The 15,593-nt window shown below is 38.6% G+C and overlaps 1 protein-coding gene across 7 annotated transcripts in view; it reads left to right on the top strand.

The window, feature by feature from the left end:
• The window catches only part of SMOC2 (SPARC related modular calcium binding 2), a 149,709-nt gene that overhangs the window by 96,447 nt on the left and 37,669 nt on the right, over positions 1–15,593 (top strand). For all 7 annotated transcript variants that reach the window (XM_056343952.1, XM_056343951.1, XM_056343950.1 and 4 more), the window contains exons 8-9: positions 5,544–5,730; positions 12,828–12,910. In XM_056343952.1, the coding sequence (XP_056199927.1) occupies positions 5,544–5,730; positions 12,828–12,910 (270 nt within the window). The remainder of the gene's footprint in view (positions 1–5,543; positions 5,731–12,827; positions 12,911–15,593) is intronic.

Genomic DNA, 15,593 nt, shown 5'->3' with positions numbered 1-15,593 from the left:
AGAAATTTTCGTACAATTTGAGTCTCTGTGTACTGAAATTTGGACATAAACACACTCTGTCTGTATATCCTCATAGAAACATGGGAGAACTGCAATATTAACTGACTGTAATGTTACACTGCAGTCCTCCAGAGCATGTGTATCACTTTTCAGAGTATTTTTGTTCACAGGTTTCTTACTACCTGCTTTCTGTAGAGGACATTGAGCTTCAAGCCCTAATAAAAGATCCCTTTACCCTGGAAACCAGGCTATCTTAATTGTCCTTTCATGGCCCATTATGATAATAAGAAAAGGGGGAGAGAAGGAATCAACTGAAAACAGAATTTCTTGGAATGGATTCTGTTTGTCATATACACATTGTGGGGTTAAGGAAATTGGAAGGAAATGTTTGTATAGTGGCAGGAAATGTTAAAGTAGCATTCAGACGCCTCTGTAATTTTCTGCAGATTTGGCAACTTGTTTCTGCAGAACACACTGAAATTTAGATATAAATACAGCGATTTACATTTAAGCAAAAAAAAAAAAATAATCAAGATTAATTGTAATCATGAAAATCCATATGTTGGGAGAAGCTGTGATAAGACACTGCACAATAACTGCCAGAATTTCTGAAACAAAGGGCTAAACCATCTCCTGTTACAAGACTAACAAGATTATTATCGTAACTTACATAGCATGGTACTTGATGTTTTAGATGTGCTACAGACAAATATACAGTTACAGAGTTTGTTCAGGATGACTTTTCCAGAAAAGCCACCTCTTTTCTCCTCTAGGACATTCCCTAGTAACCATTAATTAACAGTTTAAGTAGCCCATCGGAGATGAATAAATGGAGTCTTTCATAAATAAGGATTTACAGTGTTATACCCTGCTACTATTGAGGTATTTTTTTCTTCATGTAAATTGATTCATTGAAATCCAGACTGTTTTCTTACGGATAATTGGAAACAAGAATTAACTGAAGACTTTATACAGAACGTGAAACTTATCCACAGAGTTTGTTATTAGCTAGAGTGTCTTTCTTGTTGGCACAAGATGCAGCATTTCAGCTGGTGGGTTGTAATGGACTATGAAGGCCCCTTGAACGAGAACAGGAAAAGTATATTTTTAACTAATATTTAAAATAAAAAGAGAAGAAATGGAATAGAAATATGACATAGGAAGAGCAACATAGAATAGATTTAAAGCAGATTTTTAACCTCATTCTTAGTGGTGTGCAAGAGTTTTACTTCATCATGCAAGAATTCCTTTTTCTGAGTAACTAAATAGTCATTAAGTGGTACAAGGGCTCTTGGTGTAAAACAGGGCAAAAAGGTTTATTTTCTGACATGATTGAAATTTGTGTGTTGAATCACTAATGCTTATGAACATGGAATAAAATATAGTTTTGGGTAGAATCTACAGAAAGTTTATCAACCTGAACTTAAGGATCCCAACTGAGCTATAGTGGGGCTGGCTAACATGGTAGACTACATGGAAAGGATTTTTCAGACATGTCTATTTCATCAAATTAAGATGCTTGGAAAAACATCCGTTTTTTCCAGTAAAATAAAAACAAAGGAACTAAGTGAAATAACAACAGTGTAAGCATATTACCTGAAAAGAAGCAGCTGGAGTATCCATGCTTTTCTCTTCCCAGAAGGAATGTTATTGTAGTAACACATTCCATAGAAAGTTTGATGCATTTTAATGTTTGAGGTATTTATCCTACGTTCATTGTGGCATAGATCTTTTTCCATACTATTCACTTTATGAACTTCTGGCATCCATCTGTTGTGGTTCCAGATCAGAGATTGTTTGGACAAACTCAGACATTTTCTAAGTTAATGACATTTGTCACTAGTTCTGGCAAAGAAATGTTTGTTGACCATGACTCTTCTGACATTACAAAGGCAATTATTTACAGTGGTTTGGTAGCTCTGGGGTAAGAGCTCTCGGTCATCAAAGGGCTACAATTGTATCTTTCCAGTACTCCTGATGTAAATAACAGAAAAAAAAAAATAGTTTGAAAGGGAATGAATGGTTCCATCAGAGAGAATTACACAGAGGACTAACATACTGGTTCTGGGAAAAGCAGACAGGATCATAGGTAAGCACCTGAGAGTGATTTTCCTTTACTTCATGTAGAAACAGTGTTGTAGTGGGGAAAACAAACATGGAAGTAGCAATGGTAGCACAAACAGTCATGTCAAAATCACACAAGAGCATTGGATTCTGCAGAAATTGCTCTTTTGGGCAGTCAGTAAGCAGATTGCCTGCTAGCTGCCCTGAAGCTCATTAGCCATTGTGTAAGGGAGGCAAATAAACTATTCTGCATTTTGGTGAATAAAATGAATGAACAGGTTCAGCAGATTTGTAATAAGGCTTAGTTATTTGGCACATAGAGAGCTGACAGATGTAGTGTCCATCACACTAATCTATATTTTTTCCAATTTATCAAAAATAATCTACATTTTATCTGACAACTAGCTTAAGACTGATGATAAATTCTTCTTGTTACAATTTCCCATCTGTAGGGGAAGAGTAAGAAATTAGAGGTTCCAAGAAGGGGAAAGTCCTTTCTGAAAATACTATAGTTTCTTTTATTTTTTTTTTTTGTCTTTAATGCCTGTGCTGATGCTGTTCTTCAAAGGCAGACTTTTCATCACTAGAATCCTCCTAGTTTCAGGACTTTTACCTTAGTGTTTGGTATGAATCCTGCTTTTTTTGTGTGTCTATTTTCATAGACTTGTGCCATAAGAACATTCCCTTTTATCTTTAAACTTTCCTTTGATTACTGTCACTGGCTGTCCTGTTTCCAGTCTCACTTGCAATGTTAAGTGCTACCGGTCTTCTGATTGTCCTTCTTAAAGCCTTAAGTCACATTCGCAACCCTCCTTTGAAATCTCTCCCATAATACTGCTTTTCTGTACCTTTGAGACTTAAAACCAGACATAAGGGAGAAAAAGGACCAGAACAAACCTGACCTCATGCAAAAGAGACAAGTTTCTACCTTGAGCAGCAGCTTGCAGAAAACCTTGCCTTAGTAAGTCTATCAGGAGAGTAAAGACCATTTATCTAGGTCTGTAACACCAGCTCCTAATACACCACAACACAGGTGACTGCACTGGTCTATAACTCCAGTGGTTTTGAGTCAGCAGTGCAGTCCCTCGCTGGATATTTCAATCAGTGGAAACCAGAGCCTCCCTGAAATCAGGTGGTGTAGTTTAGGCTCACAGCTGAAACACTTCATATCTGCTTCTGCACTGGGAATTCTCCATCACACCCTCTCTGTTACATTTTGTCTGTCTGGATGACTAGACTATGTAGTCTCTATACGCCACTGTATTTTCTAAACAAAGCTGAGAGCATGAAAATATATCACTCCTCAGGGCCTGCGAGAGATAATACCTGCACATCTGCCAGATTGTGTTGCTAGTTACAAGGATGTAAAACAAGAGGCCACAGTAGCTAATGGAATGGTCCCAAGGTTTATCAGTATGAAAGAGAAAAGAATTCAGTGGAGTTTAAAGAGGAGTAATAGTTTCCTCCCTCTCACTGCAGCTGCTTCACCCCATTTGCTCCCTTTTGCTTGATTATACAAAACATAAAAAGTGAACAACTAAGCTAAGTGATGTGTTTTCCAGGGTTGTCGTACCTTGTAACTTGATAATCATCATAATTCATATTCACTGAGGGAAAGATTTATTTTCACTACTCTAAGAGGACGCTGGTGACGAATTTCTAATTTGTGAAACCATAGCTATTTCTGTGAAGGTTTTGACATGCAAATAATTGGCTTTTTCCCCCTTTTAAAGGAGCCTTTCTGTCCTCACTACACTGATTCTCTTAAATACAGTTTATTATCTAAACATTGTTACTTTGAGAGCTATTCAATCTCTGATTATGTCTGTGGGCAGACCAAGACAAAAACATGCAAAATCAAACAATTTATCTAGCTCTCCTGCTCAAATACTGCATGAAACAAAGAGGGAAAAAAAAAATTAACCAAAGAATGGACAAAACACTTCATCTGTGCCTTGCAATCAAGTTAGAAAGAAGTATGCTTTTTTAAAAAACCTTTTGCATGGATTGGAACAAATACACAGTTTTGGAAACCAGGCCATTGTGTAGATGGAATTGTGTGCCATGTAAAATATGAAGGTCTTTAACTTCCTCTCACCTTTTCTCCTGCGATAGAAGTCTTACTGATTTTGGTCATCTGCAAGAAGCTGGCAAGGAGCAGTAACATTCTGGACAAAACTAGTGACTTTCTGTCTGTTTTTGCCTACAATTTGCAAAGTATTTTCTGAACCCTGTGGATAAGAGTAAATGAGATTAGAATGAAGCTGAAACTCATTACAGATATGCTAGAAAACCCAGTCAGGGTTCAACTTATTTTTCTATGGGTTGAACTGTGAAAAATCAAGAAGTAAATCCTGCTAGAGATTCAGAGAATAAGTGTGTGTCACTGGTTTTTAAATTACTTGAAAGAAGAGGAAATATTGCCCACTTTTTTTTTTTTGATAACATTAAAATTACTTTTCTTTGACTAAAGAGAATCTTTTATTGATTGAAATTCTACTAACTTGAATTTTTCCTGACAGTAATTTATGTATGTGTAGTGTGCTTAACGTTCTTGTTTTTCAAGTATTTAATTTTTGTTCACTGGGTTAGTTTGGGAATTATACAGAAGCTCTTTTATTAACCATCTAAATTTCACATGATAGGAGAATGACTTTCAAGTTCCTGGAGAAATAATGGCTTGAGTAAATTGTCTGTCTTATTTATTGTCTCTGCAGTGCCACATATACCAGTTTATTAGTGATCAAAAATCCTCAGCAGAGGTGGTTTATTTTTTACTGATAGTTGTAAACTGACTGGTACTTTCAGGCCCTGGGTTTTCTTCTCTTTGCTTCTCGTTCATAGTTTCACATAAAGACTAGGAATATGTAGACATGTAAGCTTTTCTCATATCCAGAAGAGATCTGGGACATATTGTTAATGCAGAGGTAAAGAAAAAGTATTTTTTTCTTGTGGATCTTTGGTCTCCAGAGCAAATGATACATCACCAATACCAGAATACCCAGAAAAGAAGGTGGAAGAATTTTCACTGTATTAAGAGATTGTTCCAAAACTGGAAAGAAAGAGCAGACTATAAACATCTAAATGAATATCTAGATTAATAATTAATATAAGAAATCCTAAGATGGATTTTTATTGTTCCCTCTGAAAAGGATCAGTAGTTTAGGGACTGTGGAGCGGGTGAGGAATTTTTTAAAGGCAGCAGAGAAAGTATTTGGTTATTCATAGATTATATCTAGTATAGGAAAAGGTGTGTCAAGTTATTATTAGGACTGTATTATGAAGCAGCTCCATGAAAAGGAAACTAAAGTTCCTAACAGTATACCGCATAAACCAGTGTGGCTGGTAATTGAGTTGTAACGAGCCTCTTCAAATACAGTCCTTATATACAATCAAAGAAAGATATAAAAACTCTTTGATTAATCTGGCAGGCACTTTCCGTATAGCTTCTTCAGCATTTTTTCTTTTCCTTCCAAAAGCATCATCATGTGATCAAGAACTTCAGTCAGCCCTGGAGGAAGCTAAACAGCCCCAGAAAGACAATGTGTTCATTCCAGAGTGTGCTCAGGGTGGCCTCTACAAACCAGTGCAGTGCCATCCTTCCACGGGCTACTGCTGGTGTGTTCTGGTGGATACGGGACGTCCCATCCCTGGTACATCAACCAGGTAAGGGAATACACATCCAGTACTCAAAAGTGGTAGTGAGAAGTTACCTTATTGTGCATGTACTAGCATGTAGGTTTCTGTTGCTGGTGGAATTACATCATATTCTACTATGAAGTGAAATATTTCTAAGAAACACTAAAAGTTAAGGCCAGATGGCTACAGACTATTTCACTGCAATGTCACAATCAGTTTGCTTCCCTAGTCCTCTTTTTTTACTTCTATTTTGTGCTGGGAAGCCAAGGCTTGGAGCAGATCATGAATAAGGCCAGAGGAAACCTCACACTCCTTACCCTGAATATAGAACCAAGTAAGATGGTGTATGGCAGAAACCACGTCCAACCTCAGAAATGTTCAGTTATTTTTCCAGCAACCTCCTCAACTATTTCATATGACTGGCTTTGATGGAATGACTGCTTGGGAACCCATAGAGCGGAAATATCATTTTAGTGTGTTATAAATAGAAGCTTGGAGTTCAGTCGTCTGTGCTGATCCGGATACATGGTAAAGTGCTGTGAGCCACCTAAGGCAGATGCAGGCAAGGCAAGTATCAGGTTCCAAAGGATGTTATTTAGGCTGGTTATTAAGGTTTTGGCCCTTGCAGGAATGATATAGAAGCTCATGTAAAGCTGGCAGGCAGTATGGGTATCTTGATGCAATCATAAATCTTTTCAAGCTTAAGCAAAATAATTTTTCTTTGTTTGTATAAGGTTTGTGAAAAAAAATTATAAGCCACTTGCTGTAAACTATTATATTCTTGGGGAGTGTTTGTCATACATATTCTTCAAGTGCTGATTTACTGATAGCTGTTCATACTGTAGTCTAGACCATGCCGATTACAGTACCAGCTGAAGTGAGCATGACTTAAAGTTGCTGTTTCTGGCAAGTTTAGATCCATATATTGCAAAACAAAACAAAACAAAAAGTCCAGATTTGGTCCTGAAACTGTAGAATCAGTACATGTGAGGACCTAGAGATGTCCTCTAGAGGTTCCAGAGGCTCCATTGTCTGGTCTTCCTCTGTTCTCCCTCCCTAAGTTTGTTCACTGTTTGTTGTTCTTAGTGCTAATCCTTCTTTGAGTTATAGTTAAATTATTTTATGGAGTCTTAGTTCCTGTTCTCTAATTTGTGTCCAAATCATCTTCTTGTGCTCATCAAGCAATGAGGATTCTGCTGAAATTTTTGTAGTTCTTCGTTATGAGTATCATTTTATTATAGAATCACAGAATAGTTAAGATTGGCAGGGACATCTGGAGATCCTCTAGTCCAGTTCCTCTACTCAAAGCAAGGTCAGCTAGAGTACATTGCTCAGGACTGTGTCCAGCTGGGCTTTGAATATGTCCACGGATGGAGGTCCACAGCCTCTCTCAGCAGCCTGTTCTAGTGTTTGATCATCATCACAGTTCAATAAATAAATAAATTCTTATATTTTAGTAAAATTTCCTGTATTTCATTTTGTGCCCGTTGCCTCTTTTCCGGTCACTGGACATCACTGGGAAAAGTCTGATTCCATTTTCTTTATTCTGCTCCACCCCAACTGCCCCACCCCCCAAATAATATCCTCCCTGAACCTTCTCTTCCTGAGTCTGGACAGTCCCAGTTCTTCACCCTTTCCTTATTACGTTAAATGCTCCAGTCCTTTAATCATACTCATGGCCCTTTGCTAGACCCACTCCAGTATGTCCATGTTTCTCTTGTTTGGGGTCTTTTTGGGGGAGCCCAGAGCTGAATCCAGCACTCCATATATATCTCACCAGTGTGCATGGGAGGGGAAGGATCACCTCCCTTGACCTGCTGGCAATACTCTTTCTACTGCAGCCCCAGAGGTTGTTGGCCTTCTTTGCTGCAAGGGCACATTGCTGCCTCATATTGAGCCTACTGTCCACCAGAAATCCCAGGCCCTTGCTGCAAAGTTCTTTTCCAGCTGGTTGGCCCCCATCCTGTGCTGGTCCAGGGAGTTAATCTTCCCCAGGTGTGGAATTTTTGCATTTATCTTTTTTTGAACTTCATGAGGTTCCTGCCAGCCCATTTCTCCAGTCCATTGAGGTCAGATGTATCAACCACTCCTCCCAATTTTGTGTCATCCACAAACTTGCTAAAGCTGTTCTCTGTCCCAGAATCCTGGTCATTAATAAAAAGGTTAAACAATATTGGCTCTAGCACTGAAGTCTGAGGTATTCCACTTGTGACTCTCTTCCAGCTGAAATTTTTGCTGCCGATCCTAACTCTTTGTGACTGGTAGTTCAACCAGTTTTCAACACACCCCACTGTTCATCTATTTAGCACATCCTTCATCAGTTTGTCTATGAGAACATAATCAGAGACAGTGTCAAAAGCCTTGCTAAAATTAAGATAAACAATATCTGCTCTTCTTTCCTTATCCACTGAGCAAGTCATCTCATCGTAGAAGGCTGCAGGGTTGGCCAAGTGTGATTTCCTCTTCATAAATCCATGCTGACTACTCTCAGTCACCTTCTTGTCCCTCATATGTCTTGAAATAGATTCCAGGAGGATTTGCTTCATCACCTTCCCAGGAATTGAGGTAAGGCTGACTGGTTTGTTATTTGGCTTTTCCTTGCCCTTCTTGAAGATAGAAGTGACATTTTGCATTTGAAGTCCTTGGGAACCTCCCCCAGTCACTACCACCTTTCAAATATAAAGGCCTCACAAGGTCATCAGCTGGCTCCTTCAGCACTTGTGAGTGCATCCCATCAGGTCCCATGGATTTGTGTATGTCCAGTTTGTTCAAAAAATCCCTGACTTGATTCTTTTCAACTGAGGTTGAGTCTTTCTTGCTCTACACTTTACTACTGGTCTCAGGGATCTGGGATTCCTGAAGCCTGGCCTTACAAGGAAAGACCAAGGAGAAGGTGGTGCCTTGTGTACTTCTGCCGTCCTCTTTGTCCTTTGTCACAAAGGTCCCCTGTCCTACTCAGCAGCAGGTCCACATTTTCCCTAGTCATCTTTTTGCTGCTGATAGGCATGTAAGAAGTCCTCCTTGTTGCCATTCGTGCTTCTTACCAGATTTAGCTCCAGAGGACTTTGGCTTTCCTAACCACATCCCAACACACTTGCACATTGTCTGTATATTCCTCCTGTATCACCACTTTGTATTCCACTCTTTGTATGCTTTTTTTAAGTCTGAATTTTGTTAGGTGCTTCTTATTCATCTGTGCAGGGTTCCTGAAACATCCTGCACATTGAGATGAACCATTCATGAAACTGGAGGTGGTGATCCTTGAAAATCAACCAGCTCACTTTCCTATTCATATATATGGTGTGCTTGCAGTGTGTATCATTTTGGCTTCTACTGTCATACAGACTGGAATTCTAGCTCTTCCCAACCCCTTGATGAATTACCTATGTATCTAGAATCAGTCTCTGTCTCCTTTTTTTCCTGTTTGGTCTGCTGACCTTTTGTGTTTGGCAGCTGCACAGTCACTCAGCTGTGGGAGAAGAGGTGGCAGGGAAGGCTTTCACTGTGCTGCATGTCTCCAAAGCTGGAATGCTGACAAATTGGATTCAGTCATTTCATGCATGTGGTTTAAACACAAATCTTCCTTTTGCTTGACGAGTGCTCTGCCTGATGACTGATACTCATAAGATCAACTGCTGTGGTCTTGACCGTTTCTAATTTGTTGAGCTTTGCTGGACTTATGGGCAGTTCTCAACGGAGGTCTAAGGAATTAATATTTAGTAATATCCCTGGAGAGGACATGCCTGAGCACAGATGCATAAGTAGAATACTCAATTTTAGGAGTTTCACACTAAATAAAGAATGACTGCTTTATCTAGGAATCTACAGTCCTAGTAAACAAGCAGGTGGGATTACTGCCTGGAGTTTAAGAAGAGTGTCTAGACCTCATTTATGAGAAAGATTTAGGTGGGCTGGAATCCAATTAATTACCTCTTGATGTTTTTTTTTTTCCTATATTGACAAAATTAAACTTTTTCTCTAGCAGAGGGAAGTAAAGGGGAGTCAGAATATGACAATAAATATGCAGTTGTCTTTTTGTAATTCTTTCTTACAGATTAGGAAGAGTGAACATGTGAGTCTTGCCTAGTGTAAAGAACCAGGGCCTCATGCAAAATGGTGTACGCTATCTTCCAGCTTTCCATTGAAAAATACAAATTAGAAGAGTAGCTGTTAAAACTCTACTGCAGGAACTGATAGCATTAGTACTCCTGGTAGCAAGATGGATGCATTACATCCTGGAGTTTCTGTTCTGCAAATCTGGATTGGATCACAAGGAGACAACAGTGAAAGGATAGACAGATCTGAGAAGCTGTTGCCAGAACAGCTTAGCATTTTGCAAATTGCTTGTTTTGAATACATTCATTAGGGTGAAATGTGTCATATCAACAGGCTCTGAATACTACAATAAATAGCAGTCACATTAATTACACTCCCAAAATGAAAGGAAGTTATTTAAACTCATTCACCTTCTAATGTCCCGTCATCTGGGGGGGGGGAAATAATTTTTCAGTGAAGGTAACCCAGAAAAACAAATCTCATTCTAGAGTTAAAATAAAGATATGTGAATGAAGAACTACTGTAGGACATTTAAGACAGTAAAACTCACAAGAAATAGCAAAATTGTGGTATAAAGCTGGCTCTTATGAAACTAGAGGAAACATCCATTTGACTAAAAGGGAGTAATGCATTTAAAGGGTACAACCAACCATTACCCCAACAGTCTATCAGTATGGTCCTCCCCAGCTGGCTCCCAGTGCCTCTTGGACATCACAGTGTGACCCTGGGCCTTTTTGCTCAACTGGGCCATATGGCTTATTAGCAGCTAGGGTCATGGGCAAAGTAATCACCAATGTACTTGCACTAGATTCTCTAAACTTAAAAAGGAACATAAATCAGCTGCTTCATGAGGTTGCTCACACTGCAAAAGCCTCCATCCTTTACTGCTTTGTACACCTCAGTAAATCTCAGTGCTTCCCAGCAGACTTCTCAGAGGTATAAAGCAGCCTTCATAAGCCCTTGCCAGCCCTAGATACACATTCACTGCTAGGAATTCTTTCCCCCTTAACATTCAAAAGAGTAAATTGGGATGACTTTTGACTACATTATTTTTAACTTGCCAGTGCTCCATTCTGACATGCTATCCCTTTCCCACCCTTTTCCCCTGAAAACTGAGGCAAGTGTGTTTTTCTTATCAGTTCTTAGCATGTCTATTCCTGTACGGTAAATTTCTGATTAATTTTCTTTCTTCAGTTGCTTTAAAGAGTTAAACATAGACCTTTCACATTGCAGCATTTTAAAACCTATTGGACTTTAATAGATTTAGTTTGTATGTGCTGAACTACATGTGTATTTAACAAAGATATAAGCCAAAAGGGTAGAAGATTAGAGGCCAAAAAAGAAAGTGTAGGCACAGAGTAGTAAACAACAGTGGAAGAGGACGAGGGGAATGCAGAATCAGGTATCAGATTAATAGGCTGTTTGCCAGATACTGCATTAGTGAGCACCGCTTAGAGATTTGCCTTTCACTCTTTTCTTGGCTGATTGAAGTGGTCATCCATCAGGTATCTGAATCCAACCCATGCTATCAAAGCAGCTTCTATTCCTTCTGTTCTTCAAGGAAAAAAAAAGTGTCTCTAGCTCTCTCTCCCATGTCCGTGAAAACAGCACTACCTTCTTGCAGCAGCCGAAATTTGATGGGCCAGTAGGCAGTTTCAGAAATAAATTAAGCACTCAAAGGAAAAATATTGTTGGGTTTGTTGTTTTTTTTTTTAAATTCTGCCTGATAATTAAGATAAAATACTTCAGTATTATTTTTAGGGGCAGACTGGCCTGGACCCAGGACACAGCCACCATTTAATGCTTTTAAAAATGTCTTGTTTCAAAAGTTTGGGCTAGTGTATTTTAATTAGACATTTTAGTATGCTGCTTAGTAAATGTTATTTTGGGAAACTTAGAATAGGGGAATTTGAAAGAGAGATGAGCAGTTGTATAAAATATGGAAGAACCTACATGAAGTGAACAGATACGTATGTGCACACACAGGTACATGGGCACAAGTCATATTACTAAGTGTGTTTAACTGAGATCTGAAACTTTCTCAGAAATGCTACACATTAAATTCTGCAGCTTCAAGCTTCTTTAGGAGAATGAGAAAATAAAATTTCTCAGAAATATTCTGTCAAGCTGAGTGAAAACCCACTAGGCATCGATAGGGGGACATAAGAAAAAAGGAGATTCAGCAGCAGATGCTTACATGCCCCCCAGATTTACATAAAAGATATTGATAGAGATGTTGTGTAAATCAACCTTTGTAGGAAGTACATATAGCACAGTTTCTTGCTACCAGCTGGACAAAGTGACTGTAAGTAAACTCAGAAAGCATAGAGGAACCAGAATATTCAAGTAGCAGGTGGAGATTCAGTCTTTTTCACAGTCCATTTCAAGCAGTTCTAGCCCAATTCCCTTTCTTCTGGAAACCCTACCAGTTCTTTGCTCTTGTTCAGAATGTTAGTATGTTCATGATTAAGCCTTCTTATGTAAACTAACTGTTTGGTGGTTTGTTTTTTTTTTTTAGACAATACAGTAGCACATGGCTTTAGAGCTGCAGTAGTAAATAACTACCTGACTTGCTGTGATTTTGAAATTGCTTCTGTGGTGTTTCCCAACATAAGTCCTGTGTCAGATGTCAGAGTTTGTCGTATTGTTTATGGCTTTTTGATTTGGTAGGTGGGAGGGGAGTCTGACTTTGGTTTTGGTTTTGTGGTTTATCAAAGTTATTTTTTATTATGTATTACCTTATAGCAATTCCCCACCGTTTTCTCCTTCCTCAGTTTTCCTCCCTGTAGAATAGGCTTTGGAATAGATCGTAAGTTTTTAGCTTGTATCAACCCCAGGAGATTAAAGATGTGCTGGTTTCTTTGAGGTAAGTAGAAAATAGGCAGATGAATTTGCATTGCCCTTTCTGAATGCAAAACAGGCTTGTTCCCTGAACAAAAGAAGGTACAAGTATAATTTGGACTACAGTATTGGAAATAAATTAGTTGATGTAAATTCAATCACTGAATATATACAAGTTTGTAAGTCAAATTAACCTTGGCTGGTTTTATTCTCTCCCTGTTCTTTAGGTATGAACAACCTAAGTGTGATAACAGTGCCAGAGCTCACCCAACCAAAACCAAGGATTTGTACAAAGGACGCCAGCTTCAAGGTCAGTGAAATAGATACATTTTGTTTCATGCATTCCAATGCCTTGTTTATTTACTGCAGTACATTAGAAAGCAATTTCTTACCCTATATCTTTTAGGTATCGCTATATTGATTTGCCACTGACTGAAGTCTTTGACTTTGGAACAATGTATGTAAATATAAGTCCTGGGATATTGTCAGAGAAAGTAAGGCTCATTTTTCTCAGTAGCTTAAAGGCAGTTATGTTTTCTTACTGGTATTATTCCTGGCCGTTGTCATACCAGAGAAGTCAGCAAACATGTCCAGAATAACTTGGCCCATACTTCATAACCCTTGTTCTAACAAAATCCATGGGAGATTGGCCTCTGTCTTCAAATAAGCCTAAAAAATGCATCATCTACCTACTTTTTTCCAGGAGTATTGTTGACAGTTTGCCTCAGAATAGTATTATCCTTCTCTGTTGTAGGAACAAACCTTGGTGTTTATTAGAATTTTCTTTTATTCACACTTGTTAGTAGCATGTCAGATACCTTATCTTTGGATAGTTGAGCTACACAGAAGTCAGTGTAGCTGACTTGCTTCACTTTTTAAACGGCCTTTTAATATGTTTGAATACCTTGAGGTGTAGCAGATTTAGCGATATTGCACATTATGAAGGAATTATGAATCACTGTCAGCTATTGTAAAGATCCAGAAAGAAGCAAATAATGTGGGCAGTTTTTTTTGGTGTCATGAACAACATTTCAGTTTAGCCACCCAGAGAAACTTCTAGACAATAGTTCTGAACTAAACATGCCCAGCAGTGTTGAAATGTATATTGAATGAAGCACACATTAGTACTCTTTGTGATGAAACAAATTTATTTGCAAGGTGTAATAAAAAAAGAAGAAATAGGAATGATATGTTATTATACCATATATAATTATGTGTTGTGTTCTACATAGAAATATATCAGTCATAGGATTAACTGTAAGCTGTCCAATTACTGTGGCTGAAAAAATGGCAAGTGTGACCCAAAAACATCTAGCTAGGTATGATGGGACAGACAGTGGGAAAAGGTCAGACAAGGCAGACAAGGAAACATTTCTACCATTTTATATAGCCCTGTTATTTTTTCTGGATTCTGTCTAGAACCATGGGTACAATTCTGGTTGTTTGTGTTCAGGAAAATGGATACACAGGAGAAGTTAGCTAGCACTATTGTATCACGGAAAGCAGCTACTTTCCAAAAGAAGGCAGCTAGCATTTGCTTCATTTAGACAAACAAGACAAGGTCTGGACGCAATAGTGTTTCTCTAAGACCATGAATAAAAGAAACATTTCCTCCATGACAATTTTGACACAAGAAAAATAGGTATGAACTACCCTGAATGAATGTCACCTGGGAGCTGTAAAGTGGTTTCCAACTATTAAAGCAGTGAGGGAACAGTCTTCTAAAGAACTAGCAATGGGGCAGAAAATCTGGTTAGGTTTTTAGGTAGATTTTGGTTACTTTATGGAAGAGACAGTGGGAGGCAGGGTCGAAGGATTGAGGCACTCACTCCACATTATGGCTTATCAGTGAAGATACTGAACATATATATATATATACTTAAAGATGAAAAACTGATCTACACTAAAAATTCACCTTGGAGCCTGAATTTCATAGCCTTTAGGAAATTGTCTCTATTTCTCTTCCTTCACAAAAAAGGGATGGAGCATTCTTGACTTGCAGTTCTGCTGTTTAGCTGCTCACATTGTTGAGCAAGAACCATATGTGCCACATAAATCCTCCTATATATGAAACTTAGTGGCAAATACACCTCTGTTGACAGACAGTCAGACTGATGATGTTCAAACGTCATTTCATCAGTTAGTACTTGCTTACTGATGTTACTTACTACTGTTGTAACTTCAGGGAATTTAGCAGGTATTTCAGGGATATTTGGGAAATATTTTGGACCTTATTGCGGCCTTTCAATACTTAAAGGGGGCTTATAAGAAAGATGGGGACAGACTTTTTAGTAGGGCCTGTTATGATAGGACAAGGGATAATGGTTCTAAACTAAAAAAGGGTAGATTCAGACTAGATATAAGGAAGACATTTTTTATGATGACGGTGGTGAAACACTGGAACAGGTTGCCCAGAGAGACGGTAGATGTCCCATCCCTGAAAATATTCAAGGTCAGGCTGCATGGGGCTCTGAGCCACCTGATCTAGTTCAAGATGTCCCTGCTCACTGCAGGGGGATTGGACTAGATGACCTTTAATGGTCCCTTCCAATCCAAACTATTCTATATTATTTCACAGTCCTTACTACAGGGAAACCAATGGAAAGTTGGCCATCTGTGACAATTTCAAACAGCACTTGCATAGTTACAGACTTGGATAAAAGAACTTACACTCAGAAGAGAGTATAGCAGACCGGAAGCTGAAGAAACAAGTTTTGCACTGAAAGATATCACTTGCTGGCCACTCCTACCTTTTGCTAAAAATTCTGAAGAAGCATTTGCTAGCTGGAATCTTGGAGGGAGCATGGACAGGTGAAGGGTTTTAAGCTTTCACACATCTATTTCTTATCCAAACTGGTTGTGCTTTTGAACAGTACAGTAATAAAGATTTATCCAAAGTCAAAGTCGTTTATCCAAACTTTTCCAGCGAAACAATTAACAAAAACATTCCATGCTGTAAACTCCTACCTGACAAGTTCGTTGTCATTTAGTTA

Source organism: Falco biarmicus, chromosome 6 (assembly GCF_023638135.1).
Source record: "Falco biarmicus isolate bFalBia1 chromosome 6, bFalBia1.pri, whole genome shotgun sequence".
Taxonomy (NCBI): Eukaryota; Metazoa; Chordata; class Aves; order Falconiformes; family Falconidae; genus Falco; species Falco biarmicus.
The sequence above is the reverse complement of the archived record's forward strand: the minus strand, read 5'-3'. Positions and strand labels throughout refer to the sequence as shown.